This window comes from Pempheris klunzingeri, chromosome 17 (assembly GCF_042242105.1).
Source record: "Pempheris klunzingeri isolate RE-2024b chromosome 17, fPemKlu1.hap1, whole genome shotgun sequence".
Lineage (NCBI taxonomy): Eukaryota > Metazoa > Chordata > Actinopteri > Acropomatiformes > Pempheridae > Pempheris > Pempheris klunzingeri.
Genome location: NC_092028.1, coordinates 1389002 through 1415502, shown reverse-complemented (window position 1 = coordinate 1415502; position 26501 = coordinate 1389002). Strand labels below are relative to the sequence as shown.

Genomic DNA, 26501 nt, shown 5'->3' with positions numbered 1-26501 from the left:
ATGAAGTTCTCTGAAAGCTCAGTTTAGGCAGATTATCATTTGAGACATCAATACCTGTCTGATGGCATCGTGTACCTTGTTGGCGTTGGCGTCATGGTGACCAGTGTTGTGTTGGAGTCCGTTGGGTGCGTTGTTGCTCTCGGTGCTCTGTCCGCTCCCGGCACTGCGGGTGCTGCCAACACTGCCGGTGCTCCCAACACTGTTCCTGTCTCCAGCTGCAGGCGAAGAAACACAAGGAACTAAATAAATACATTCACCATGTCCAGGTGGGAGGAGCAAAACCATCGGACGCAGGAAGTCACGTCAGCAGAGGCTAAGAGAAGCAGCAGATGCTCTTTGTCGAGTCGCAGCAGGGTGAGAGAACGGGGCAAACAAGCCTGCAGGGGGGTAAAAGGCTGAGGGGCTGGGGGGTGACGATGGGGGTGACGGGCAGGATGCAGGTTTCTGGTATCAAAGCTGTGCTGTGGCAGAGCAGGGGAGCACAGCTGCAGGCATGAGTCCATTAGTGACAGTAATGTCATGGAACATCAGACTCTATGACTAAGCACCCCGTTTCCACACTAAAGGGTAACTCCAGTGTTTTTAAACCTGGGCCCTATTTGTACATATGCTGGTGTCTAAATGTAAACAGAAAATGTTGGAAAATGTTGGAATTGGTCCAGTAGATCGCCTCAGCCAGCAGACCTGTAAGATCCTTTTGGTTTCACCACAAACAGCTATATTCAAACACACCAGACTCCATTGACAAAAACAGTCATTTTATCTCACAGAACTCAGGAGCTGCTGGTCTGCTGCTGCCTCGACTGTTTAGTTAGTTTGTGTTATTATGTGACTTTGGTGTTTTAAAGGGTTAGTTTGGATCCAACACAGTATTTATGTAACACAAACTAACACAGACATATTAACCTATCAAGGCAGCAGCAGAGCAGCAGCTCCTGTGTCCTGTTCTCTAAAATCCCTGTTTTAGTGAATGTAGTCTGGTGTGTGTGCTGTTTGTGGTTAAACCAAAAGGATCTTCCAGGTCTCTCTCTGTAGGGATCCTTTCCATGATGCTGTCACACACTTAGAATAACACTCTGAGCCTGTCAGTGGATCAAACAAGCTCTTTTAGTGGACCTACTGTGATCAGGTGCAGCCATTGGCTGAGGTGATCTACTGGACCAGTTCCAACACTTTTAGTACTCTACCTTTACATTTAGACACCAGGATGTGGACAGAGAGGACCCATGTCTGATAGAATCGTTTTTCTGATCGTTTGTGTTTTGATATAAAGTGCAAAAGCTTTCATGGAGAGCCTCTGAACTGTCGCCTCTATTTCTAAGTTTTGACAATAAAACGAGTACAGAACTCTCTTTGTAAAAGAGTAAACGCAGCACTTTACTGTAGCTAAACTTCTCCTGATGAAGAACTTTATTTAAGAGCTGAAATCTTCATGGATTACAGTGTCAAAGACGTCACGACAGGCTCTACTGAGGGCTTTTACTCAGCTTCAGAGGATCCTTCTCCTCTGGCTCTGTGACAGTTTAACTTCTGAGAGCAGCGATGGACGTGTGGCGCCCCCCTGTGGCGCCCCCCTGTGAGAAAGACAACAGGGACTACTGACAGCCAGACTCTGATCGCAGGTTCAGCCTGAAGCAGACGACACATTGAATCACACACAGTGTTCGGACCCGACACACCAAGATGGCCGTCCCTCCACCTTCAGTCACCTCAGATCTCTGTTGGAGGAAGTCGTGTGTTTTGTTAACCATGAAAGACGACATGAGACCAGGCGGGATGACATCAGACAGCAAGTGATGACGAAAGGCCACATGAAGACCGCCTCACGTCGCTTCAGACCTCTTCACGTTGCTTCAGACCGCCTCCTGTCGCTTCAGACCTCTTCACGTTGCTTCAGACCGCCTCACGTCGCTTCAGACCGCCTCCTGTCGCTTCAGACCGCCTTATGTCGCTTCAGACCTCTTCACGTTGCTTCAGACCGCCTCACGTTGCTTCAGACCGCCTCCTGTCGCTTCAGACCTCTTCACGTTGCTTCAGACCGCCTTATGTCGCTTCAGACCTCTTCACGTTGCTTCAGACCGCCTCACGTCGCTTCAGACCGCCTCCTGTCGCTTCAGACCGCCTCCTGTCGCTTCAGACCGCCTTATGTCGCTTCAGATTGCCTTATGTCGCTTCAGACCTCTTCACGTTGCTTCAGACCACCTCACGTCGCTTCAGACCGCTTCACGTTGCTTCAGACCGCCTCCTGTCGCTTCAGACCTCTTCACGTTGCTTCAGATTGCCTTATGTCGCTTCAGACCTCTTCACGTTGCTTCAGACCGCCTCCTGTCGCTTCAGACCTCTTCACGTTGCTTCAGACCGCCTCACGTTGCTTCAGACCGCCTCCTGTCGCTTCAGACCTCTTCACGTTGCTTCAGACCGCCTCCTGTCGCTTCAGACCTCTTCACGTTGCTTCAGACCGCCTCACGTCGCTTCAGACCGCCTCCTGTCGCTTCAGACCGCCTCCTGTCGCTTCAGACCGCCTTATGTCGCTTCAGATTGCCTTATGTCGCTTCAGACCTCTTCACGTTGCTTCAGACCACCTCACGTCGCTTCAGACCGCTTCCTGTCGCTTCAGACCTCTTCACGTCGCTTCAGACCTCTTCACGTCGCTTCAGACCGCCTCCTGTCGCTTCAGACCGCCTCCTGTCGCTTCAAACCTCTTCATGTCGCTTCAGACCGCCTCACGTTGCTTCAGACCGCCTCCTGTCGCTTCAGACCGCCTCCTGTCGCTTCAAACCGCCTCCTGTCGCTTCAAACCTCTTCATGTCGCTTCAGACCGCCTCACGTTGCTTCAGACCGCCTCCTGTCGCTTCAGACCGCCTCACGTCGCTTCAGACCGCTTCACGTCGCTTCAGACCGCCTCACGTCACTTCAGACCGCCTCACGTCGCTTCAGACCGCCTCCTGTCACTTCAGACCTCTTCACGTCGCTTCAGACCACTTCACGTCGCTTCAGACCTCTTCACGTTGCTTCAGACCGCCTCACGTCGCTTCAGACCTCTTCACGTTTCTTCAGACCGCCTCCTGTCGCTTCAGACCTCTTCACGTTTCTTCAGACCGCCTCCTGTCGCTTCAGACCTCTTCACGTTGCTTCAGACCGCCTCACGTCGCTTCAGACCTCTTCACGTTTCTTCAGACCGCCTCACGTTGCTTCAGACCTCTTCACGTTGCTTCAGACCGCCTCCTGCCGCTCCAGACAGCCTCCTGTCGCTTCAGACCGCCTCACGTCGGAAGAGGCGGTCTGAAGCGACATGAGGCGGCCTGAAGCCACAGGAGGCGGTCTGAAGAGACAGGAAGCGGTCTGAAATGACAGGAGGCGATCTGAAGTAACAGGAGGCTGTCTGAAGTGAGAGGAGGCGGTCTAAAGCGACAGGAGGCGGTCTGAAGTAACAGGAAACGGTCAGAAATGACAGGAGGCGATCTGAAGTAACAGGAGGCGATCTGAAGCAACAGGAAGCGGTCAGAAGTGACAGGAGGCGATCTGAAGCGACAGGAGGCGGTCTGAAGTAACAGGAAACGGTCAGAAATGACAGGAGGCGATCTGAAGTAACAGGAGGCGGTCTGAAGCGACTGGAAGCGGTCAGAATTGACAGGAGGCGATCTGAAGTAACAGGAGGCGATCTGAAGCAACAGGAAGCGGTCAGAAGTGACAGGAGGCGATCTGAAGCGACAGGAAGCGGTCAGAAGTGACAGGAGGCGATCTCAAGTGACAGGAAGCAATTCTGAAGTGAGAGGAGGCGGTCTGAAGCAACATGAGGCGGCCTGAAGCCACAGGAGGCGGTCTGAAGCGACATAAGGCGGGCTGAAGCCACAGGAGGCGGTCTGAAATGACAGGAGGCAAGCTGAAGCGACAGGAGGCGGTCTGAAGCGACAGGAAGCGGTCAGAAGTGACGGGAGGTGGTCTGAAGTAACAGGAGGCGATCTGAAGCAACAGGAAGCGGTCAGAAGTGACGGGAGGCGATCTGAAGTAACAGGAGGCGGTCTGAAGTGACAGGAGGTCTGAAGCGATATGAGGCGGCCTGAGGCCACAGGAGGCAGTCTGAAGTGACAGGAAGTGGTCAGAAATGACAGGAGGCAATCTGAAGTAACAGGAGCCGGTCTGAAGTGACAGGAGGCGGTCTGAAGTGATAGGAGGCAGTCTGAAGCGACAGGAGGCAGTCAGAAGCGACAGGAAGCGGTCAGAAGTGACAGGAGGCGATCTGAAGTAACAGGAGGCGGTCTGAAGTGACAGGAGGCGGTCTGAAGTGATAGGAGGCAGTCTGAAGTGACAGGAGGCAGTCAGAAGCGACAGGAAGCGGTCAGAAGTGACAGGAGGCGATCTGAAGTAACAGGAGGCGGTCTGAAGTGACAGGAGGCAGTCTGAAGCGACAGGAGGCAGTCTGAAGCAACAGGAGGCAGTCTGAAGCGACAGGAAGCGGTCTGAAGCGTCAGGAAGCGGTCTGAAGCGACAGGAGGCGGTGAGAAGCGACAGGAGGCGCCTGAAGCGACAGGAAGCGGTCAGAAGTGACAGGAGGCGATCTGAAGCGTCAGGAGGCGGTCTGAAGTGACAGGAGGCAGTCTGAAGCGACAGGAGGCAGTCTGAAGCGACAGGAAGCGGTCTGAAGCGTCAGGAAGCGGTCTGAAGCGTCAGGAAGCGGTCTGAAGCGACAGGAGGCGGTCAGAAGCGACAGGAGGCGCCTGAAGCGACAGGAAGCGGTCAGAAGTGACAGGAGGCGATCTGAAGCGTCAGGAGGCGGTCTGAAGTGACAGGAGGCGGTCTGAAGCGACGTGAGGCGGTCTGAAGCCACAGGAGGCGGTCTGAAGCCACAGGAGGAAGTCTGAAGCCACAGGAAGCAGTCAGAAGTGACAGGAGGCGATCTGAAGTAACAGGAGGCGATCTGAAGTGACAGGAGGCGGTCTGAAGTAACAGGAGGCGGTCTGAAGCGACAGGAGGCGGTCTGAAGCGACAGGAAATGGTCAGAAGCGACAGGAGGCGATCTGAAGTAACAGGAGGCGATCTAAAGCGACAGGAGGCGGTCTGAAGCGACAGGAGGCGATCTGAAGTGACAGGAGGCGGTCTGAAGCGACAGGAGGCGGTTAGAAGCGAGAGGAGGCGGTCTGAAGCGACAGGAAGCGGTCAGAAATGACAGGAGGCGAGCTGAAGCGACAGGAGGCGGTCTGAAGCGACAGGAAGCGGTCAGAAGTGATGGGAGGCGGTCTGAAGTAACAGGAGGCGGTCTGAAGCGACAGGAGGCGGTCTGAAGCGACAGGAAATGGTCAGAAGCGACAGGAGGCGATCTGAAGTAACAGGAGGCGATCTGAAGCCACAGGAGGCGGTCAGAAGCGACAGGAGGCAGTCTGAAGCGACAGGAAGCGGTCAGAAGCGACAGGAGGCGATCTGAAGTGACAGGAGGCGATCTGAAGCGACAGGAGGCGATCTGAAGCGACAGGAGGCGGTCTGAAGCAACAGGAAGCGGTCAGAAAAGACAGGAGGCGATCTGAAGCGACAGGAGGCGATCTGAAGTAACAGGAGGCGATCTGAAGTGACAGGAGGCGGTCTGAAGCGACAGGAAGCGGTCAGAAAAGACAGGCGGCGGTCTGAAGCGACAGGAAGCGGTCAGAAAAGACAGGCGGCGGTCTGAAGCGACAGGCGGCGGTCTGAAGCGACAGGAGGCGGTCTGAAGTGACAGGAGGCAGTCTGAAGTGATAGGAGGCGATCTGAAGTAACAGGAGGCGATCTGAAGTGACAGGAGGCGGTCTGAAGCGTCAGGAGGCGGTCAGAAGCGAGAGGAGGCGGTCAGAAGCGAGAAGAGGCGGTCTGAAGTGAGAGGAGGTGGTCTGAAGTGAGAGGAGGTGGTCTGAAGTGACAGGAGGCGGTCTGAAGTAACAGGAGGCTGTCTGAAGTGAGAGGAGGCAGTCTGAAGTGACAGGAGGTGGTCTGAAGTAACAGGAGGCGGTCTGAAGTGACAGGAGGCGGTCTGAAGTGACAAGAAGTGACAGGAAGCAACAGGAAGCGATCCGAAGTGACAGGAAATTATCTGAAGTGACAAGGAGTGATCTGAATCCTGGTAAGGTGGCCTGAAGCCACAGGAGGTGGTCTGAAGTAATAGGAGGCGGTCTGAAGTAACAGGAGGCGGTCTGAAGCGACAGGAGGCGATCTGAAGCGACAGGAAGCGGTCTGAAGCCACAGGAGGTGGTCTGAAGTAACAGGAGGCGGTCTGAAGTAACAGGAGGCGGTCTGAAGTAACAGGAGGCGGTCTGAAGCGACAGGAAGCGGTCTGAAGCCACAGGAGGTGGTCTGAAGTAACAGGAGGCGGTCTGAAGTAACAGGAGGCGGTCTGAAGTAACAGGAGGCGGTCTGAAGCGACAGGAAGCGGTCTGAAGCCACAGGAGGCGGTCTGAAGTAACAGGAGGCGGTCTGAAGCGACAGGAAGCGGTCTGAAGCCAGAGGAGGTGGTCTGAAGTAACAGGAGGCGGTCTGAAGTAACAGGAGGCATGAAGTGACATACAGGCTGACATATGTCCTCTGGTCTGACGTCCTGTTTATTCTGTTCAGTGCGTCATAGTCACATCACTTCTTTAGAGGCGTAACCGTGGAAACATACAATACGTCCAGTAAAGTGAAACCTTAAACTGAAGCTATTAGTTATTGATGTTAAGCCAGATCTGCCTTGGTCGTTGTCCGCCATTGGCTGTTAGGTTGTTATTATCATTACTACTGCATTATGGGATGTGTATGCATGGTGTCCAGTGCTGCATACTGTAGTATTTCCCACTAACAGTCTGCACTTCACGTCCTGTTGGGTGTCAAACTGAGGTTTCAGACAGATTTAAGACTCTAACGTCCTGTTTTAGCGGCTAAACATCACGTTAGTCTGGAGTTTCAGACGCAGACGTCGTTTTAAACCAGGCTCAGCTGAAGAACTGAAATGAGGCAATCTGCCGTCTTTGGAAACGTATAGAGCTGGAAAAAGGTCATGCTTTACAGGTTCATTATTGACTGGGTTGATTTCTTAAGGAGGCAAACCATTAAATTAGCAAAACAAAACAACAAGTATCGCTCTAAAAATACAGCCAGCGGTGAAATCAGCCAATCGCCGATAGCCAACGCTGAAGTGAAGTGACATGAGGCGCTGCAAGGCGACATGCGGCGCCACAGCGATCCCGAACTGTGGACAGCGGTTCTGCTTGGCTGTCTTGGTGTGTCGGGTGGGGATGCAGAGCGTTGAGCGGGGCAGCGAGGCAGCTTCAGAGCAGCCGGGGAGGAGAAGCCGTCGTTCGGGGGGGGGGTCTTACCATGACACGAGTCCCTGAGAACCCAGATGTCCTCGAAGGGAAACTCAGACTGAGACAGGCGGCTGGGAGACAAACCTATCAGACACAAACACTCTGAAGGACTGCGTTGTTTCAGGGGGGGGTAGGTGGCTGACTGGGGGGATGGGGTGTGTTGGAGGACAAAGATTAGATAGAAAAGACTTGCTGGAGCTGATCTCTGGTTTGGGACAGTGGAAATGAAAGAGAGGGATCTTTGCTCTTCATGCCGATTACTGATGGTGATCAGTCACCGGATCAGAGCTCAAAGAAACTCTGATCAGGGGTCTGGATTCAATAAACAACTAGACCACAGTGATTACAGCCGGTATCAGCACCTTTTACTAGCCTCCATAGAGCTAAAGTCACACAAGCACACATTACCAGATGATGGGATCCACTGCGCGCTACATGTGCAAACTTTAATGCCGTAGTCCTGAACTATAAACATACAGAATAGAGATGGAATTGACAGGTAGGTACAAAAAGTGTTGGAACTGGTGCGGTAGATTGATGCCTCTGTCTGTTAGTTAGTTAGTGTTTCTTTGACGTTTTAAAGCAGGGGGGTCAAACTCAATCAAAGAAAGGGCCAAAATTTAAAGTCACGGGCCAAACGGGCTCAACATTTAGTGAAGACTCTAATAGTGACTCTTTTATTATAGTATATAATAATATATAATATAATAATATTATATATATATTATATCCAGAAATATGAATTTAAACAGCCAAACTTCAACAACTTTTCAAAGTCCACTTTTCGTTTAGCCATTTATTTTGGGGGGGGGTAGCTGAAGTGTCGCTATAACAGCGCTGATCGATGCATTGATCCACTGATCGGTGTGTCATTATACCTGCGGGAGGAGGGGCTGCTGCACGGGTCCTGACTAGCGCGGCAGCTGTTCACTGCATTGTGGGATTTGTAGTATTAGAGGTGGGAGTGCTGTTTACCGACGGGCCGTTCTTAATAGTCACATGAAATGATCTCGCAGGCCGTATATATAATTGTATCGCGGGCCGGATGTGAGTTTGACATGTATGTTTTAAAGGGTTAGTTCAGATTAAACAATTATTACAGAAATAAAGCCAAAAAACTAACAAATCGAGGCAGCAGTAGACCAGCAACTTCTGTTCTCTAAAATCCCTGTTTTAGTGAATGTAGTCTGGTGTGTGTGCTGTTTGTGGTTAAACCAAAAGGATCTTCCAGGTCTCTCTCTGTAGGGATCCTTTCCATGATGCTGTCACACACTTACAATAACACTCTGAGCCTGTCAGTGGATCAAACAAGCTCTTTTAGTGGACCTACTGTGATCAGGTGCAGTTGTCCCAAAGGATCACGGTGCAGCCATTGCAGCCCGTTTGGTGTCTGCTGGCTTAGGTGATCTACTGGACCAGTTCCAACACTTTTACTACCTACCAGTCACTCACACACCAGGATGAGGACACAGAGGACCAGGGGGAGAAACACTGAAGGTCTCCTTTAAATCAGGGGATCTGAACTGTTTGTGACCTCTTTGGTTTGGCTGCTTGTGGTTCTCCCAGAGAGACGTTTCCCTTCATTTAAATAACTGCTCGTGCCTCAAAGAACGTTGTCTTCTTTGAACCACTACTTGTACATTTGATATTTGCTGGTGTGATCCTCCACAGCAGATCACAGCTCAGACAGCAGCGTGCACATGGTGCTGCACAGTGTGTGTGTGTGCGTCCCGAGTGTGTATACCTGTGTTGGTAGTGAGGCCGTTGGCTAGCGGCAGCACCACGTGGGTGGGGGGGGCGTACAGAGTGTAGGAGTCGTCGGTCTGAGGGGCGGAGCTGAGGCCGGAGGAGAGGGGGGCTCTGGAGAGCAGCTGCTGGCGCTGGGTGGGCAGAGAGGCGTGCCGGGACAGGGTGCCCCCTACAGGGCGAGACGGGAGGGAGGGAAGGAGGAGGAGGAGGAGGAGGAGGAGGAGGAGGTTAGCAAGCTGATGGTTAGAGGTGGAGGTCAGTGATTATGTGGTATGGATGGAGAGATGGATGCAGGAGGGAGGAGAGAGGAAGCATGGGGTGGATCTGGAAGCAGGCTGATTAGTTTCTAATTCAGGTGAAAATGGGGGGCTTTTCATCTACATCACATCCTGTATGAGGTGACCAAGGTGTCTGAAGTGGAAGTTAAACAAACCACCACCATCGAATGGGTGAAGGTGTAGAGGTGACTCCACCGGCACACAAAATTAAAGTCCTCGCTCATTTTCTACCTTTTCTTTACTGTCAACAAATCTCAAGAAGTCAGAGATACACAACACATGGTTGTGTGATGAATGACAGCAGTAAGTAACATTGTTAAATCTGGGCCCTATTTGTACATAATGTGGTGTCTAAATGATCCTTTTTGTTTAACAGCCATTACAGCACTCTCTTCAACACACACCAGACTACATAGACAGAAATAGTCATTTTACCTCATACAACAACAACACAGTTGTTGGTCTCCTGCTGCCTCAATCGGTTAGTTTGTTTGTGCTACTGTGTGTTTGATGAATATTGTGTCTCATGTGAGCTAACCCTTTATAGCACCAAAGTCACACAATAACGCAAACAAACCAACCAGTTGACGCAGCTGTACACCAGTGACTCCTGTGTTCTGTGGGGAAAAATGGCTATTTTTGTCAATGGAGTCTGGCGGCTTTGTAGAAAGTGATATTAGCTGTTTGTGAGGGGCTAAAACAAGCTCTTTTATAGTGGACCTACTGTGATCAGGTGCAGTTGTCCCAAAGGATCACGTTGCAGCCATTGCAGCCCGTTTGGTGTCTGCTGGCTGAGGTGATCTACTGGACCAGTTCCAACACTTTTACTACCTACCAGTCACTCAGACACCAGGATGTGGACAGAGAGGGACCAGGGGTAAAAACACTGAAGTACCCTTTAAGGAGCCTCCTGCTTAATAACCTTAACCAGCTGGATGTTTTCATGGGGTGTGACCTGAGACGTCCTCTGTGTGTCACTGACCATTTCGCCTGCTGATGACCTCCACGATGGAGGGGGGGAAGAAGCCGACTCGGTCCGTCCCTCTCTGGGCGTCGTGGATGTGGCCTTTCCAGCGTCCGTCCACGTGCTGCTCCAACACCTGCGGGGGACGAGATGGGTCACTACGGGCCCCTGGTGGCTGGCAACGACCCCCCAATGAGAAAATACCGGGGCACGTACAGAAAGAGACCTTTCACACACTTTGGTGATGTTTAATATTTAGCGCGAGTCCCAACATGAAGCCTCAGACCTCAGACAGTGAATCACTTCCTCCGCTCACACACCTCCAGCTTTACTCATCACCTGATTCACTGACAGGAAGTCACGGCGCCGGACGAGCTACAGGCCAGACCTGCTTCACCCTGACGTACATTCATCCACACTGCTGGGATGGAACTGAGAGCACCACACCTTTCACTCACTACATTCATCTGACGGCTTTAGCTACGCTTCTATGATGCTGTTTTAGCCTTCATACGTGAAAGAAAGAACATAAAATAAAAAACTACGGAGGAGAAAAACACTGTATTAATGACGTTAGAGAGAAAGTATGTCCTTATTGTGCTGTCTGTGTTCGTCTGGCCTCACAAAGTGGTTCAGATGATGCTCAAGTGTTCTTTCTCTTTAATCTCAGAGTTTTTTCCTCATAACTTCATGGTGGGAAATGATCTTACTATAATAATATGACCCCCCCCCTCCCCTGGCTGTGTTTATTTCTTTATCTGTTTTACCTACAGACCCCCCGATGCTGATATGTCAATAAAGACTGAGAAAATCTTCTCCTCCTCCTTCTGAAGGTAAACAACCTGTTTCAAACCCTCTTGGATCAAATGGAAAATTCATCGTAACCGAGCTGAAAACAGGACGGCGATCATATCCCATGATGCATTGCTGTAGCTCCAACGACCCCACAGGATATAGAGAAGTTGAAATGAGCTCAAACCTTAAACATCTGCAGCATCAGACGTTTTCTTTTGGCACCAGAGAGATTCTGACTGCAGGACCTTTTTTAGTGCTTTCACTGCAGTTAATAGTGTGAATAGTCCCCCCCCCCCCCCCCCCAGTCATTTACAGGAAGCATGAAGTGAAGGATCAGGATGCTGCTGTGGATCTCTGAGCGTCTCACCATGATGACGTCTCCGGCTCGGATGTTGAGGGCCGTGGGGTCGTGGAGGTTCCAGTAGTCCTTCAGAGCTCTGACCTGCAGGACGCCCGTCGCATCTGTGCGGGAGACAGCCAAAGTTAGGGCTGGGGGGTCGGGATCAGGAGATATATGACAGCAGACCCCCCCTCTCTGACATAATATCATGTCAGCAGTCAGCTCATTTATGTGACTGAGCTGTGACGTCATGTATTTCACCAGAAACAGTCTCAGTTCAATGTAATGAAGGATATGACCCCCCCCCCCAAGCCCCCGCATTATTCAGGACAAATATTAATATTAATGATGAATAACAGAAATGGGCAGAGACGACAAACACATCTGAGGAACACACGAGCACAATCACGTCTGAACTTGTTCCGTTACCAACAAACCAAACTGAAAATAAACAGAGGTGAATCTGCAGTGGACCCCCCCCCACCCCCCCACCCCGACACACAGCAGCCACCAACAAGGTGTTTAGTCTCCACATCCTGTGAGGCTGTTTCCCTCATGCTGTCACACTGCAGTGATATTAAAACTCATCACAGTTACAGTTATCGATCCACTGCTGTTCATTCAGACTAAAAGTGAGCAGTCGGATCAGTTCAGGGTCACAACTCTGTCTGTTGTGTTTCCACCGACAGAAGAAGTAGATTATTATAGAGTGTGAATATAAATACACAAAGTGGATGACAGAACTAGCTGTGAAGGAGAAGCAGCTGTAACATCAGCTCTCCTGTGGGCTCTGTGACCACGTGATGCTCCTCTGGACTCCAGGCTGACTTCAGACTGGAAGACCTGACTTAGTTTTTCACACACTTCATAGTTTATTGTCACCCTCACTGTGAACAGAGGAACAGTTCAGCTTCACCCGCTCAGATAAGCCGTACACACTGACACCTGCTGTGACAGCGGGGGGGCCGGGGGGCCAGCGGCGTGATTTGTGGGGCTCAATGCAACTTTAAGAATGTGTTGTGCACCCTTGTGTATTTTTAAATGCTGTCTTAGTGGGTGTACTGCACATATATCACCATCAGTCATTAACAGAAACACCGAGAGCAGAGTGGAGAAGAGAACAAAGACCGCTGGTGTCCACAGAGGAGGAATAATTCAATAACTGAAGAGTGAACCAGTCTCTGCCGCAGTAAACAAGACGGGAAACTCTTTAAATCACTTCTCCAACACAACCGCTCATTATTCCCTCAGTCTGTTCCCACAGGAACTTCAAACGACTGCAGGATTACAGACCAGACACACACACACACACACACACACAGTATATATACAGCTCTGTTAAATTTGAGGCTGAATGTGAGCAGCCTGCTCTTTGAAGCTGTGAGAGCCGACTGATAAGAGTTACATAACCCTGAATTTAAACAGCCTGAATGTCAGGTGACTCTGCAGCACAGGGACAGGTGAGGAGGACGAAGAGGAAGAGTGAAGTGTGTGTGTGTGTGTGTGTGTGTGTGTGTGTGTGTGTGTGTGTGTGTGTGTGTGTGTGTGTGTGTGTGTGTGTGTGTGTGTGTGTGTGTGTGTGACCTCGGAGCAGCTGCTTGATGTCCCTGCTGGCGTGCGACGTGGTGAACTGGTTGACGATGTCCAGCGCCGTCTGGTTGTAGGTATTCCGGATGTTCACGTCCACGCCGGCCTGCGAGGAGACACACAGGACAGGAGTTCTGTGACCCACACCCTGATCGGACGCTCACCATCTCAGTGTTGCCAGCTAGCAGGCTAACACTGGCGGTGAAACAACGAGTACAGCCGAGGCTGATGGGAAAGGCATTATCTCTGCAGGTATTTGTCACAATCTAAAATAACTGGGCACATTAAAGGAGCAGTCTGTAGGATTTATGGGTAACTACTGCCAGAAACTGAATATAATATTCATGATTATGTCTTCAGTAGTGTTTAAGTACCTAAAACATCTTGTCAGCGTGGTGTGAATGTACCGTTTGGAGGGCGGACAAGGAGAAAGATCAGACTGATTGAGCAGAATACAAAGCAAAGGGAGCATGAATCCTGGGGGGGGGGTCTTCAGTTGGCTGCAGCCTCACTGCTAGATGGCACCAAAGTCTACAGACTGCTTCTTTAACGCATGAATCCCTGTTCTGTCCTCTCTGGCGCCCCCGTGGCCGCGGGCTGTAACTGCAGGGGTGACGCTTGTGACTGCTGGTCTGTAGTCATCAATGTGTTCAGCCACAGTAACCGTTTACTCCGCTGATGTCGTTATTTTGTGGCAGCAAAACAACAAGTAGGTCCGGCTGTGTTTATGAACGTGTAGAAGTGCTCCATGCTTGATACGAACACTCAGGCTGTTTATGTGCGTCGTGTTGGTGTGTGATGGCCTTAACCTTTAGTAGGAGGGACGCTCCCCTGAACACTGTATGTGCTACTGTCCATAATTCATAGACCAGAAATGGGTGTTGTCAAAGAAAACCGAAGAGGGCACGGGTTACTGCTCAAATATGAAGAAACTGATTTCAGGGGGGTTTTGAAAGAAACTGGTGAAGATGTGAAGGAGTGAGTTAAAGCGTTCATCGCCCACCACTCCAGACACCTGGAGACACCTGCCCGACAGGTGACTGCAGATAATAGTCCGTATCCTCTGAGGTAGACTCACATCCAGCAGCAGGCGGACCACCTCCGTCTTCCCGTACAGAGAAGCCTCGTGCAGAGCCGTTCCAGACTTGGTGGTCTTGTTGATATCGATGCCGGCCTTCAGCAGCAGCCTGGAACAAAGCAGAGACACGTGTGATCCACTGGAGCAGAGAGCCGCCCTGAGCTCTAAAATCACTAGGAATTTGAATGGGATTTGGTTAAGAAGCATTAGAGACGTGCTCTTGTGCAGTTTAGTGTCACATCAGGTGAAGAAAGACACAGTCCGTCCTCAGAGTGACAGCTGTCAGCCAGAGAGACCCAACGTCTGACTGTACATTCATCCTCCAACAACTTCATGTGGTCAGTCTACGTCACTCCATGGACTTACACACAGTGTGTGTGCAGTAAAAGTCTCGTCATGAACCATCATGTGTGTTATTTGGATTTGATCATCTTATCATGTGTCTTTATGTAAGAGTCAGTGAAGCAGCTCAGCCTTTACTGCACAGCAGGCTGAGAGAGAAGTGCTGACACACACACACACACACACACACACAGAAACACACACACACACAAAAACACACACACACACACACAGAAACACACTCACAAAAACACACACACACACACACTCACAAAAACACACACACACACACACACACACACACACACACAGAAACACACTCACAAAAACACACACACACACACACTCACAAAAACACACACACACACACACACACACACAGAAACACACTCACAAAAACACACACACACACACACTCACAAAAACACACACACACACACACTCACAAAAACACACACACACACACACACACACACACACATGAGAGGGATAAAACTGGGTCACAGGGATGTTGGACTTGAGAGCTCTGCTGGGAATGTGAGGCATGAAGAAGAGACAAACACACAAACACAGTTCAGGCTCCCACATCACCACTCAGACGTGCTGCCGGCTCAGTGGTGAACGACCACGGCCCCCCCGCCCCCCCGCCGCCGACATCCACGGCACACTCAACACAACCCCGTCTGCCGAGATGTGTTACACAAATATACACACGGATTAATAATTCAAACTGCAGCTGGACTTCACTTTGGTGAGGTGTAAAGGCAGCGGGGGGGCCACAGCAGGTGAAGTCACGTGCTGTTTACACTTTCTTTTTCTAATTGTTAGAAAATTGCATTTTCATTTTACTTGCGACTTGAACATCGCTTGTAAAACTGAAAAATCGTGTCACACGGTTTAAATTGCATTTTGATTTTCAACACTGTCCAGCAGGTTGAAACGTCCACCCAGTCTGTGAGGATCAAAGTGACAACTGGATCACTGCACTGGGTCATTTTCCTTCTGTGGGAAACTACGAAGCTGTAGTGAATATTACTACATTACTTAATACAGTCCTCTATGGGACAGGAGGCATCCAGAGTGATTCACATGAGGCACAAAGGGATGAAGACAAGCAACACTAGACAAGAACAAGGACAAAAAAGGAAATGGAGGATAAAAAATCAACTAAACCCTCACCGAATGATGTCTTTGTGTCCGTTGCGGGCGGCGAGGTGCAGCGGGGTGGTGAAGGCCGAGTCCGTCGGCTCCTTCCTCTCTCCCTCCAACAACGCCACGACCATGTTACTGCTCAGCAACAGCTGGGCCACCTGAGGGGGCGGCGGGTGAGGCAGGGGAGGCAGGAGGGGGACAAAACGAAGCCAGCGATGAGAGCGAGTACAAGCAGAAGTGTGCAGACCCAACGGGGACCAGCACACAGCGTCAGAGAGCCTGCAGGTGAGCGTGAGGTCATCCCTCAGCGCCCCAAAGCACCACAGCTGAGTCCACATGTTTGAGGCCCAGCTGGAGGCTGAAGCTCACTTCTAGGAGGACAATGTCAGCATTTCTACGTTGTTCAGTCACAGAGATCCCAGACTGATCTCTCCTCAGGTGGGATCTACGGCTCGTTAATATGTTATGTTATCAGGGGAAGTGTCACAGCGAGGACTGGGATATGTGCTCTCGCCTCCTTTTCTACAAATGATCAGTAATAAGGCCAGCAGGAGAGTGACCCTTCACCAAGTCTAACAGGAGAACTCAGCCAAACACATCCTGGTGTCTGAGTGACTGGGAGGTAATAAAAGTGTTGGAACTGGTCCAGTAGATCACCTCAGCCAGCAGCCACCAAACGGGCTGCAATGGCTGCAACGTGATCCTTTGGGACAACTGCACCTGATCACAGTAGGTCCACTAAAAGAGCTTGTTTGATCCACTGACAGGCTCAGAGTGTTATTCTAAGTGTGTGACAGCATCATGGAAAGGATCCCTACAGAGAGAGACCTGGAAGATCCTTTTGGTTTAACCACAAACAGCACACACACCAGACTACATTCACTAAAACAGGGATTTTAGAGAACAGGACACAGGAGCTGTCCTGGTAGGTCAAATGTTCTGTTTTTGTCAATGGAGTCTGGTGGCTTTTAAGATGAACTATATGTTATGTCGTTCTCTGTGGTTAAACCAAAAGGATCTTCCAGGTCTCTCTCTGTAGGGATCCTTTCCATGATGCTGTCACACACTTAGAATAACACTCTGAGCCTGTCAGTGGATCAAACAAGCTCTTTTAGTGGACCTACTGTGATCAGGTGCAGTTGTCCCAAAGGATCACGTTGCAGCCATTGCAGCCCGTTTGGTGTCTGCTGGCTGAGGTGATCTACTGGACCAGTTCCAACACTTTTACTACCTACCAGTCACTCACACACCAGGATGAGGACACAGAGGACAGAAAATGAAAACAAAATTACATTACAAAAGTTAGCAGTGCTCCTTTAACCCCTAACCATCCAGTAGCTTCTTGTCATGTCCGCAGCATCACATTTCACCAACATGCAGATTTAGGATCTTTGGAAACTTTGGGATCTACAATAAAATCTGAAAATAAAGTTGTGTGGGTTTGAATTGAGGGTTTGTACAGACTGAATATGTTCAAGGAGGTGAAACAGAGGAGAGCCGAATGGAAACACAGCAGCTGCCGTGGACACACCCCGAAAACACTGAGGGGCAGCTGAGGCCTGCACACACACACACACACACTCACACACTCACACACACACACACACACACACTCACACACTCACACACACACTCACACACACACTCTCTAAAGATATCTTGCCAAAGTCTGAATCAGCTGTGGGGGATCAGACTTCACTTTCATGTCTCATTTAACAAACTCACACAAGTCAAAACAAAGACGACTCTGACAGAAGCAGACGATGGTCTCATATCCCATGATGCATTGCTGTAGAATAAACTACACAAAATGAGCTGAAACCTGAAACATCTACAACAGTGACGCAGGAGGAAGAGGGAAGATATTCTGAGAAAGAAGCTTTAAATTACGGGAAAAAACCCCTGAGATGACGAGTGTTTCCTTATTGCTTTGTAGTGTTGGTCATGTTTTAACATGTTGATCTTTAAAGGGTTAACGGTCGGTGAACGAGTGTCCCCAGTCTTTACGTCTTCTTCCTGACATCCAGCGGTGGTGTGGGACCTTTCCGTCCTTGCTGCCGGTCCGACTTCACCGGAGAGCGTGTGAGAAAAGACAAATCCTGCCCTGATGGGTTTGTGTAGCTGCCGCAGCATGGGGGCCAGTGAGGGACACAAAGAGTGATGTTTACTGACAGAGAGGTAGCCGTGGCAACGCCATCAAACCTGTGTGTGTGTGTGTGTGTGTGTGTGTTTGTCCAGCTGTGGCTGTGTGCTGTCCAACCATCAGTTAACATCTGATATAAGCCTCCCTCTGACCTGCACTCATCAGGATCCAGCTGCATGAAAACAGACCTTAACTCCAAGTCAAACTAAGCAAGACTGATTGGATCGCCTGTTGTGCAGTGCATTATGGGTAAAAGACGACACTTCACCGAAGCATAAACATGGCGGCTACAACAGAGGCACTTAGCGGTGGAAGATCGACACACTTTATATCACTACCGGGCTGTGTAGTTAACTGGACACGTCGGGGGGGAAGAGATGAGCCGCTGGAGAGCAGGGAGAGCAGGGAGAGCAGGGAGAGTAGGGAGAGCAGGGAGAGCAGGGAGAGCAGGGAGAGCAGGGAGAGTAGGGAGAGCAGGGAGAGCAGGGAGAGCAGGGAGAGCAGGGAGAGCAGGGAGAGCAGGGAGAGCAGGGAGAGCAGGGAGAGTGGGGAGAGCAGGGAGAGCGGGGAGAGCAGGGAGAGCAGGGAGAGCAGGGAGAGCAGGGAACAGACGCTGGCCCTCGTGGTGCCTCCTCTCCGGGGGGGTCGTGGTATAGACCAGACAGCGAGCGCTACACCTCACCAGTAGCTCCATCCTGCCACCATATCACTTCATGAAAAGCCCCTGGTGCTGACCCGGGGGGAGAGGGGGGCTGACGTTACCACCTCAGTCTAAATATTCATGCAGCAGAATTAGACCAGTCTAACCTGACCATGTAAGACTAATACTGGTCTTAGACTGAGTTTATGCAGCGGGCAGCTGGTTCTCTGGAGCCTCACGCTGACCTCAGCACCAGCCCTAATTATAACGGCCAGACTGGGCCGAGCGGTCAAACACCCCGAGGCCGGACCACAAACACATGCTGCGCTTCTTCTGACAGGTTCTGGGGCTCTACGGATCCCTGGAGGGAGAAAATGTAACCTGAGGATCCTGCCAGTTTGACGAGTTTCCTGATGATGAAGACACATTACACCTCTTTCCTCTTTTCCAGCTCCCACAATCCTTTGCACCAGAAACACTGCAGGCTGACTAAAGCTTAGAACCTTAACCCCCCTTTGGATGCACACCAAACCCAGGCGCTCACCTGGACTCTTCCAAACTCACAGGCCAGGTCCAGAGGGGTCTTCTTGGCCTTGTTGACCAGACAGGGGTTGGACTGATGCTGCAGCAACATCTCGGACTGAAAACAGACAGACAGACAGGCAGACAGACAGACAGACAGACAGACAGACAGACAGACAGACAGACAGACAGACAGACAGACAGACAGACAGACAGACAGACAGACAGACAGACAGACAGACAGACAGAGGTCACGTGAGAAGGGGAAGAGCAGACACTCACATCACTGAGACCTGCTGAGTGCTGATGCTCCTGTGAAATACAACAGTAGGAACAAAAACAGCCTCTGACTGTGGTGTGTTAATGGGGTTTAAAGGAATAGTTCAACATTTTGGGGATTCCTCCTCCTCTCTTTTTCTCTGAGGGTGAGACGTTCTGATGGATCTCATGTCTGTGTTAGCTTAGCTTAGCATAAAGACTGGAAGCAGGGGGAAACTGCTAGCCTGACTCTGTGTGTGTGTGTGTGTGTGTGTGGTCTTTTAGCAGAGTGAAACACCTGCAGAGGTGTCAGCAGCGTCTCAGCCCCCCCAGGGTCGTGTTGTTGTGTCGGTGCTGTAATGTGGATAATGTTTCACCACCTCTCAGCCAATCAGATGCCGTGCTGTGGGCTCACACAGGCTGGACAAACAAAGTCAGCTGTGTGTTATTTTCTCAGCTCTGCATGGAGGATTACAGCGACAACCCCAAACAAAATCTCACCAGGAATCTACTGATAATGGATTTAAAGGGCAACTCCAGTGTTTTTAAACTTGGGCTAAACCTGAACACATTTTGGTCGTCTTTGGGGCTGTAAAGAGTTAATTCGGATCCAACACAGTATTTGTGTGACACACAATAACACAAATTAACAGGTGGACGCAGCAGTAGACCAATTCTAATGTCACCCACCAGACTCCATTCACAAAAATAGTCATTTTACCGCACAGAAAACAGGAGTCTCTGGTCTGCTGCTGCCTCCATCAGACAGTTTGTCTGTGTTACTGTGTGACTTTGGTGTTTTAAAGGGTTCGTTCTGATCCTATTTAACATGTTAGGGTCCCTGATGGAGGCAGCAGCAGACCAGCAGCTCCTGTGTCCTGTTCTCTAAAATCCCTGTTTTAGTGAATGTAGTCTGGTGTGTGTGCTGTTTGTGGTTAAACCAAAAGGATCTTCCAGGTCTCTCTCTGTAGGGATCCTTTCCATGATGCTGTCACACACTTAGAATAACACTCTGAGCCTGTCAGTGGATCAAACAAGCCCTTTTAGTGGACCTACTGTGATCAGGTGCAGTTGTCCCAAAGGATCACGTTGCAGCCATTGCAGCCCGTTTGGTGGCTGCTGGCTGAGGTGATCTACTGGACCAGTTCCAACACTTTTACTACATGCCATCGTCTACTGTAGGTTATACATTGACTATGGAGAGGGACCTCATACAACCACACTCCAGATAATCTCAACTGTCCCTTTATAGTCTTAGAATAAAGATTTAGTGGGATGTTTTGTGGACCTGCAGACCTCCTCAGTGGGTGGGGGTGGGGGTGTCATGTTAATCCTGGTCTGAGCCGTAACACAGCGGTGTGATAACAGACAGTCAGATCTGACCTCAGGATTAATAAAAGAAAACCTCTGCAGTGCTCATTTCATCAGTGCAAACCTCCCTCACATCTGCTGCACCACACACACACACACACACAGGGTCTCCGATCACACCCCCACCTAAAACCTCATCCCAAATCTGCCCCCCAAATCCTCTTCATCACCACCACCATCTGAATCCCCACAAAACCGATCACATCCTCCTGCAGCACGGTCACAGCACACACTCTGTCCTCTTCGCTTAGAAACAGTAAAGTGCTTCTCATTTTAACTACAGAGACAGTTTCCACATCTTTATATGCTTTTCATTGGACATTTCTATCTTGCTTCTGATTCCTGGCCCTCTTACTGTTTCTAACAAGATAACTTCCTTGTATGTGATGATCTAAATTAATATATACAGTTTGTGTTCATACCAAAGCTCTTTACTAGCCGTCAGAAACAGCTGTGATATCACTGTGTGCCACCAGACTCCAGAGTCCTGCAAGGTAAAATGACTGTTTTTGTCAGTGGAGTCTGGTGGGGGGTTTGAAGAGAGCGGAGGCTGCAGCTTTGAAAACTCTTTAAACGTGACAGAACCACAGAGGAAAAACCAGCGTGTAAGCAGAGCTGAACTCACCACTTCGTAGTGTCCGTACTGCGCCGCCAGGTGCAGAGGGATGTGTCCGTCCAGGGAAACGCCGTTGACGGACGCTCCGGAGCGAAGCAGCATCAGGACCGAATCGGCTTTTCCCTGCCAGGCTGCGTAATGCAGCGGACGCATTCCTGCACGGATCAGTCCACACAACAAGCACACGTCAACATTCACCATTCAAAAACTCATCAGCGGGGGGGGGGGGGGGGGGCATATTCACAATATTCATCACTTTAATGCTGCAGCTTGGTTCAATCTGTAAATGCAATGAAGTGTAACATTTACCAGTGAGATGTGGTGGAGTAGAAGTAGTCAACTAAAGTACTGAATGTACCCAATACCTTCTCTCTCCTACTGTTGGTCTTTGTGTCTTCACTGATCCCACCACTGAGATCTTCTCTAACAGGTAAACAGGACACAGGATCTGAGGTAATCAGCCTGCCTGACTCTCCTCACTGTTTCTGCTGTTTTATCACGTTAAAAGGAACTTTTATGGAGGAGCTAGAAGTGCTGCAGTCCAGACATGACGTGACATGTGTTGGCAGACTACGACCAGTTTGGGAGTGACCTCGGAGAAACGGGAAGAGGGCTGGTTAGATAACGGGGAGTTCACCGCAGAGAGCTAACTGCACTAATTGGAGAATCTGCATTGGAGATGAAGTGACGCCGGTGACTCGGGCACAATGGTGCTGTGAGCTAAATGCTAACAGCAGCATCGCTAACATGCTCATAGCAAGTTGAGTGTTTCTGCAGAACATCAGGACATCGACCTTTGACCTTCGGGACATTTAATATCATCGCTTCGTCATTTCAGCCTGTTAAACGTTTGTCGATTGATTAGCTTGAGTCACAGCTGACACAGCTGTCACACTGACCTCTGACCTCTGACCCACTGCAGTCCAATCAGTTCATCCTGGAGTCCAACTTTGTGGACGGTTGTGCCAAATTAGAAGGAGTTTCCTCAAGGCGTTCCTGAGAAACAGCGTTCAGGACGGACAGGCGGAGGGATGAGAACATTTGTCTCGGCTGTGGTGCCAGAAGCATAAAACTCTAGTTTGACCTGATGGTGGCGCTGGATGACAACAGGGTGATTAAACCATCTCCGTGGAGACACGATCGTGTGGATTAAACGTCACCTCAGTTCATTTTGCTCTTGAAGACCAACTTGCTTTGTTGCTAACACTCGCTGTGCTCCCCTCCAGGCCAGCAGGCGGCGCTGACGCTGAAAACTGAATCACCGTTTCTGATTCCCACTGGGTTTCATTTCATTGCTGATTTTTAATGTAAAAACAGTCCTTAACTTAATGAAGACTGTGGGGCTGGTTCCCTCCAGTCTGATAAGTAAGGTTTACTGGAAATAAAATCAGAAGCACAAAACACCCTTGAATATTTCAGGCCTTTTCCTGGTCTTATAATTAACTAAACTGTTGCACGAAGAAGAAAAACGGCTTCAGGTGCGTCTGACTCTGACTTATGGAGATAAATGAAGAAGAACAGTGAGAGGAGGAGAACGACCAGCTGGATCTGCTCTCAGGTTGATGCTACCGGATCTTTCCTTCATGTCCACAGGTAAAAACAGGCGGAGACGACGGCGCTCCTCTTCACCGGCTTCACATCAGGATCCAGTTTCACGGTGAGCTTCCTGTTATTGTCTTTCATCTTTTCCTCCTCTCAACAATCTGCGTTTCTTGTCGTCTTTTATTCCTTTTTTTTTTTTAACTGTGTGAGGAGGTAGCAGGTCTCCATGGAAACCGCAGCATTTTACTGCAGTAAAATCTCCTTCAGTGCCGTAAATCTCTCAACATTATTCCCTAAATAAGGAAACCTTTTAAGGAATTCTGTGCAAGTCCCTCAGCTGAGGAGAGCTGTGTCAAACTGAAGGGGAAAACTTTAGGTGTTTTGTGCGACAGGGCCTGGTCCCTCCAAAGGCTCCTCGTCCCTGAGGAAAGGTGTGTGTGTGTGAGTGAGTGAGTGAGTGAGTGAGTGTGTGTGTGTGTGTGTGTGTGTGTCTCACCGTTGCTGTCCTTGACATCCACGGTGGCCTGAGCCTCCAGCAGGGCAGACAGCAGCTCTGTGGTCCCTGTGAGGGCGGCGTGGTGCAGGGCTGAAAACCTGGGGTCAAAGGTCACGGCAGAGAGAGCGAGAGAGGGGGGGTGTTATAAACATCATAAGCACAGCTATAAAATGTGCATCAGAAGCACATAAACACACCACATCAGTCATTAGGAGTCAATAAACCCTCTTCAGACACGTCAGAGCTTTAACAACACTGACTTCAGGGGGACGAGAACAGCCCTCGATGTTAAAACTCAACATGGAGAGAAGTAAGATGACTTACTTCTCTCTGAGGTTTGTCCTCTTGTGTTAATCTAGCTAATATCATATAGACAGAGCTCTCTGTTGTGTCTGGACTCGCTGTGTGAGTGAACAGGGGGGAGAGTCACGTCATCGTGTTCCTGTGTGAGTCAGACGTCGACCTGCAGCTGCAGGTAAACCACAACACCTGGAAACACCTCAGCGCATCGGCCACGCCCCCTGAATCACAGCCCTGGATCCTGGAACAAAACCCAGGAGCATCTGATCATCTGTGGACCTCAGTGCATCTTCGTCAGGTGAGGAGGAGTTAAAGGAGCAGTCCGGCGTTTTGAAACTTGGTAACCTGATCACAGTAGGTCCACTAAAAGAGCTTGTTTGATCCACTGACAGGCTCAGAGTGTTATTCTAAGCACACACCAGACTACATTCACTAAAACAGGGATTTTAGAGAACAGGACACAGGAGCTGCTGGTCTGCTGCTGCCTCCATCAGGGAACTAACATGTTAGCTTGAATCTGAACATAACATTTAAAACACCAAAGTCACACACTAACACAAACAAACTGACTGATGGAGGCAGCAGCAGAGCAGCAGCTCTGTGAGGTTCTGTGAGGTAAAATCACTGTTTTTGTCAATGAAGTCTGGTGGCAATCAAGAGAGCGATATACTGTAAAGAGCTTTGGTATAAATACATACTATATATATTAGTGCAGTGTATTTATCAACATCACATTAACTGAAGATCTTTGAATTATTGGATGGACAATTTGAAGCCATCATCTTGGACTTTAGGTAACTCTGCTCAACATTTTTCACTTGTATATATGTATAATTGAAGAGAATACATTCAGGGGCTCTTTCATAGAAAATGTTCTTTTCTTTTCTTTGTAAAATCCTCATGAGCACGGCCGTGACATGTGAGCGTCCTCCCCCACACGTGAAGAACTCAGACAGGAGAGGAAATAAAGCTACAGGCTACATGTGGTCGTCTGTAAATGAAGCAGGCAGAGGCAGAAAAGAAAAGAATAAAGAGGGGGGTGGGGGCTGTTTTTAGTGCTGCTCTTCCTTCCTTTCTCCCAGTTGCGTAATGTGAGCGATGGCATTCATGAGGGCGCAGTAACAGAGAGCGCCGAGGGGCAGCTCCCACAATAATGGATGGATTACGGAGAGAGGTTCCAAAGGGCAGGAGAGGGAGAGGAGAAATCCCTCAGTCACCACGGAGGCTTAAACGTCGGCGCTCGTCTCAGTCAGGAGGGCTTAAGCTCAGCTCAGAGGAGGACAAGGCTCGTACGTGTTGTGGAGAAGTTTCAGGAGCGAGATAATTAGTTTAAGAAGGAGCCCTGAGTGCCTGCAGGCTGCTAATGAAGACGCCTCAGAGCTCAGACCCGAGACTTCACTTTACCACCACACTATCTATTAAATTAACATCATTCTGTTGATTCGTTTCATTCACGTGATCCCAGACCACCAGCACATGACACAGGTTACATTCTGGGATCTACACCTGGCTTCTCTTCACCTTTAGGGGCAGGTGGAGTCACCTGATCACCATCACGCCAAAATCCATCTCGGCTGGCTCCCAGTCTCACGTTTATGGCCAAGTGACGGCGCTCAGTGTTGAGCTACAGCGATTAAAGACTCAAGAGGTGCTCCGGTCATACAGAAAGATGTATGAAACATATAAAATAAAGATATTTAGGGAAGATAAATATAAAAACAGAACAGGAGGCAATAAGATACGACAGCAATGACAGACGGATACATGGCCTATAAATAAAAACAGCCAGCATGTCTCACATCAGGCATCATACTGAGGGCGGGGTTCAGCTGTGGCGGCAGCAAGAAGCAATAATGGCGGCTCCTGAGGAGGTCAGTGCAGATCAGCCCCCCAGGAAGGTCTCCAGGCTTTGAAGCCACTACAACCATGGCATCCGACTTCTTCCACAGACTGTAAAGTGCCCTGTTTGTCTGATAACATTTGGAAAGTCTGGAAGAGACTCACGATTAAATCATTTAATCCCCATTCAAGTTAGCAGAGGGCTAACAGGAAGTTAGCAGAGGGCTAACAGGAAGTCAGCAGAGGGCTAGCAGGAAGTCAGTAGAGGGCTAACAGGAAGTTAGCAGAGGGCTAGCAGGAAGTCAGTAGAGGGCTAACAGGAAGTTAGCAGAGGGCTAACAGGAAGTTGGCAGAGGTATTTTCTTACAGCTTCTACAGAGGACAGGGCAGGACGGGGCAGCACGGGGCAGGACGGGGCAGGACGGGGCAGGACGGGGCAGCACGGGGCAGGACGGGGCAGGACGGGGCAGGACGGGGCAGCACGGATCAGGCTCTGCTGGAGCCTGTATGAGGCTGCAGGCCAGCATGCAGGTAGGAGTCGGTGCAGAGAGACAATCCCTCCTCTGTCCTCCAGTCCTGCTCACCTCACAGTCCTCAGACCTGCTGACAGCTCTGGGTTTTTCCTCTGCCTCCCCCCGCCTCCCGCCCCCATCCTCTCTCTGGGAGAACGAGGCCCTCTGTGACCTCACCTCTCATCATCGAGGAGCAGAGGGAGGTAGGTGGGGGGATGTGACCCTCTCCACACAGGCTCTTACCCCCCCTCCCTCACCCCAGTCATCTCACTTCCTGGCCGTCATTGCGACATCACTATCACCGAGCCCAGCGGGCCGGGTTACGTCCAGGTGTCAGGAAGCACTGGGAGCGGGGGTGTTGCTTCAGACGTGGGTGGTTTTGGACAGGTAGGAGCAGGGAGGTGAGACAGCCCAGTTTCATTTTGAGTTTTCGACCTTTGCTTTGGTTATATCAGACTCAGGCCATCAAGAGAACACTGCTCTGCCTTTAAATGATGATTATTTTACAGAAGAGTGACACCACATGCAAGCTAGTTGTTACAGTCCAACACTACTCCAGACACACTACACGTTCTGACAAGCCACCCCGTCACATTTTGTTTTTGACACCCAGACTTTAATACTCTCCTCCCCCTACTTGAGTCTGGACCTGGAGGCCTCACTCCAGGTC

The 26501-nt window shown here is 50.1% G+C and overlaps 1 protein-coding gene across 1 annotated transcript in view; it reads right to left on the bottom strand.

Annotated features, from left to right (window-relative positions):
• Positions 1 to 26501, bottom strand: part of LOC139216150 (caskin-2-like) — a 64849-nt gene that overhangs the window by 7132 nt on the left and 31216 nt on the right. Inside the window, exons 3-13 of the mRNA XM_070847196.1 lie at positions 23181 to 23278; positions 21152 to 21297; positions 18920 to 19015; positions 15620 to 15750; positions 14099 to 14207; positions 13018 to 13126; positions 11461 to 11555; positions 10317 to 10434; positions 9052 to 9225; positions 7317 to 7391; positions 55 to 215 (exon numbers count right to left, since the gene is read on the bottom strand). Of these exons, the coding sequence (XP_070703297.1) occupies positions 55 to 215; positions 7317 to 7391; positions 9052 to 9225; positions 10317 to 10434; positions 11461 to 11555; positions 13018 to 13126; positions 14099 to 14207; positions 15620 to 15750; positions 18920 to 19015; positions 21152 to 21297; positions 23181 to 23278 (1312 nt within the window). The remainder of the gene's footprint in view (positions 1 to 54; positions 216 to 7316; positions 7392 to 9051; positions 9226 to 10316; positions 10435 to 11460; positions 11556 to 13017; positions 13127 to 14098; positions 14208 to 15619; positions 15751 to 18919; positions 19016 to 21151; positions 21298 to 23180; positions 23279 to 26501) is intronic.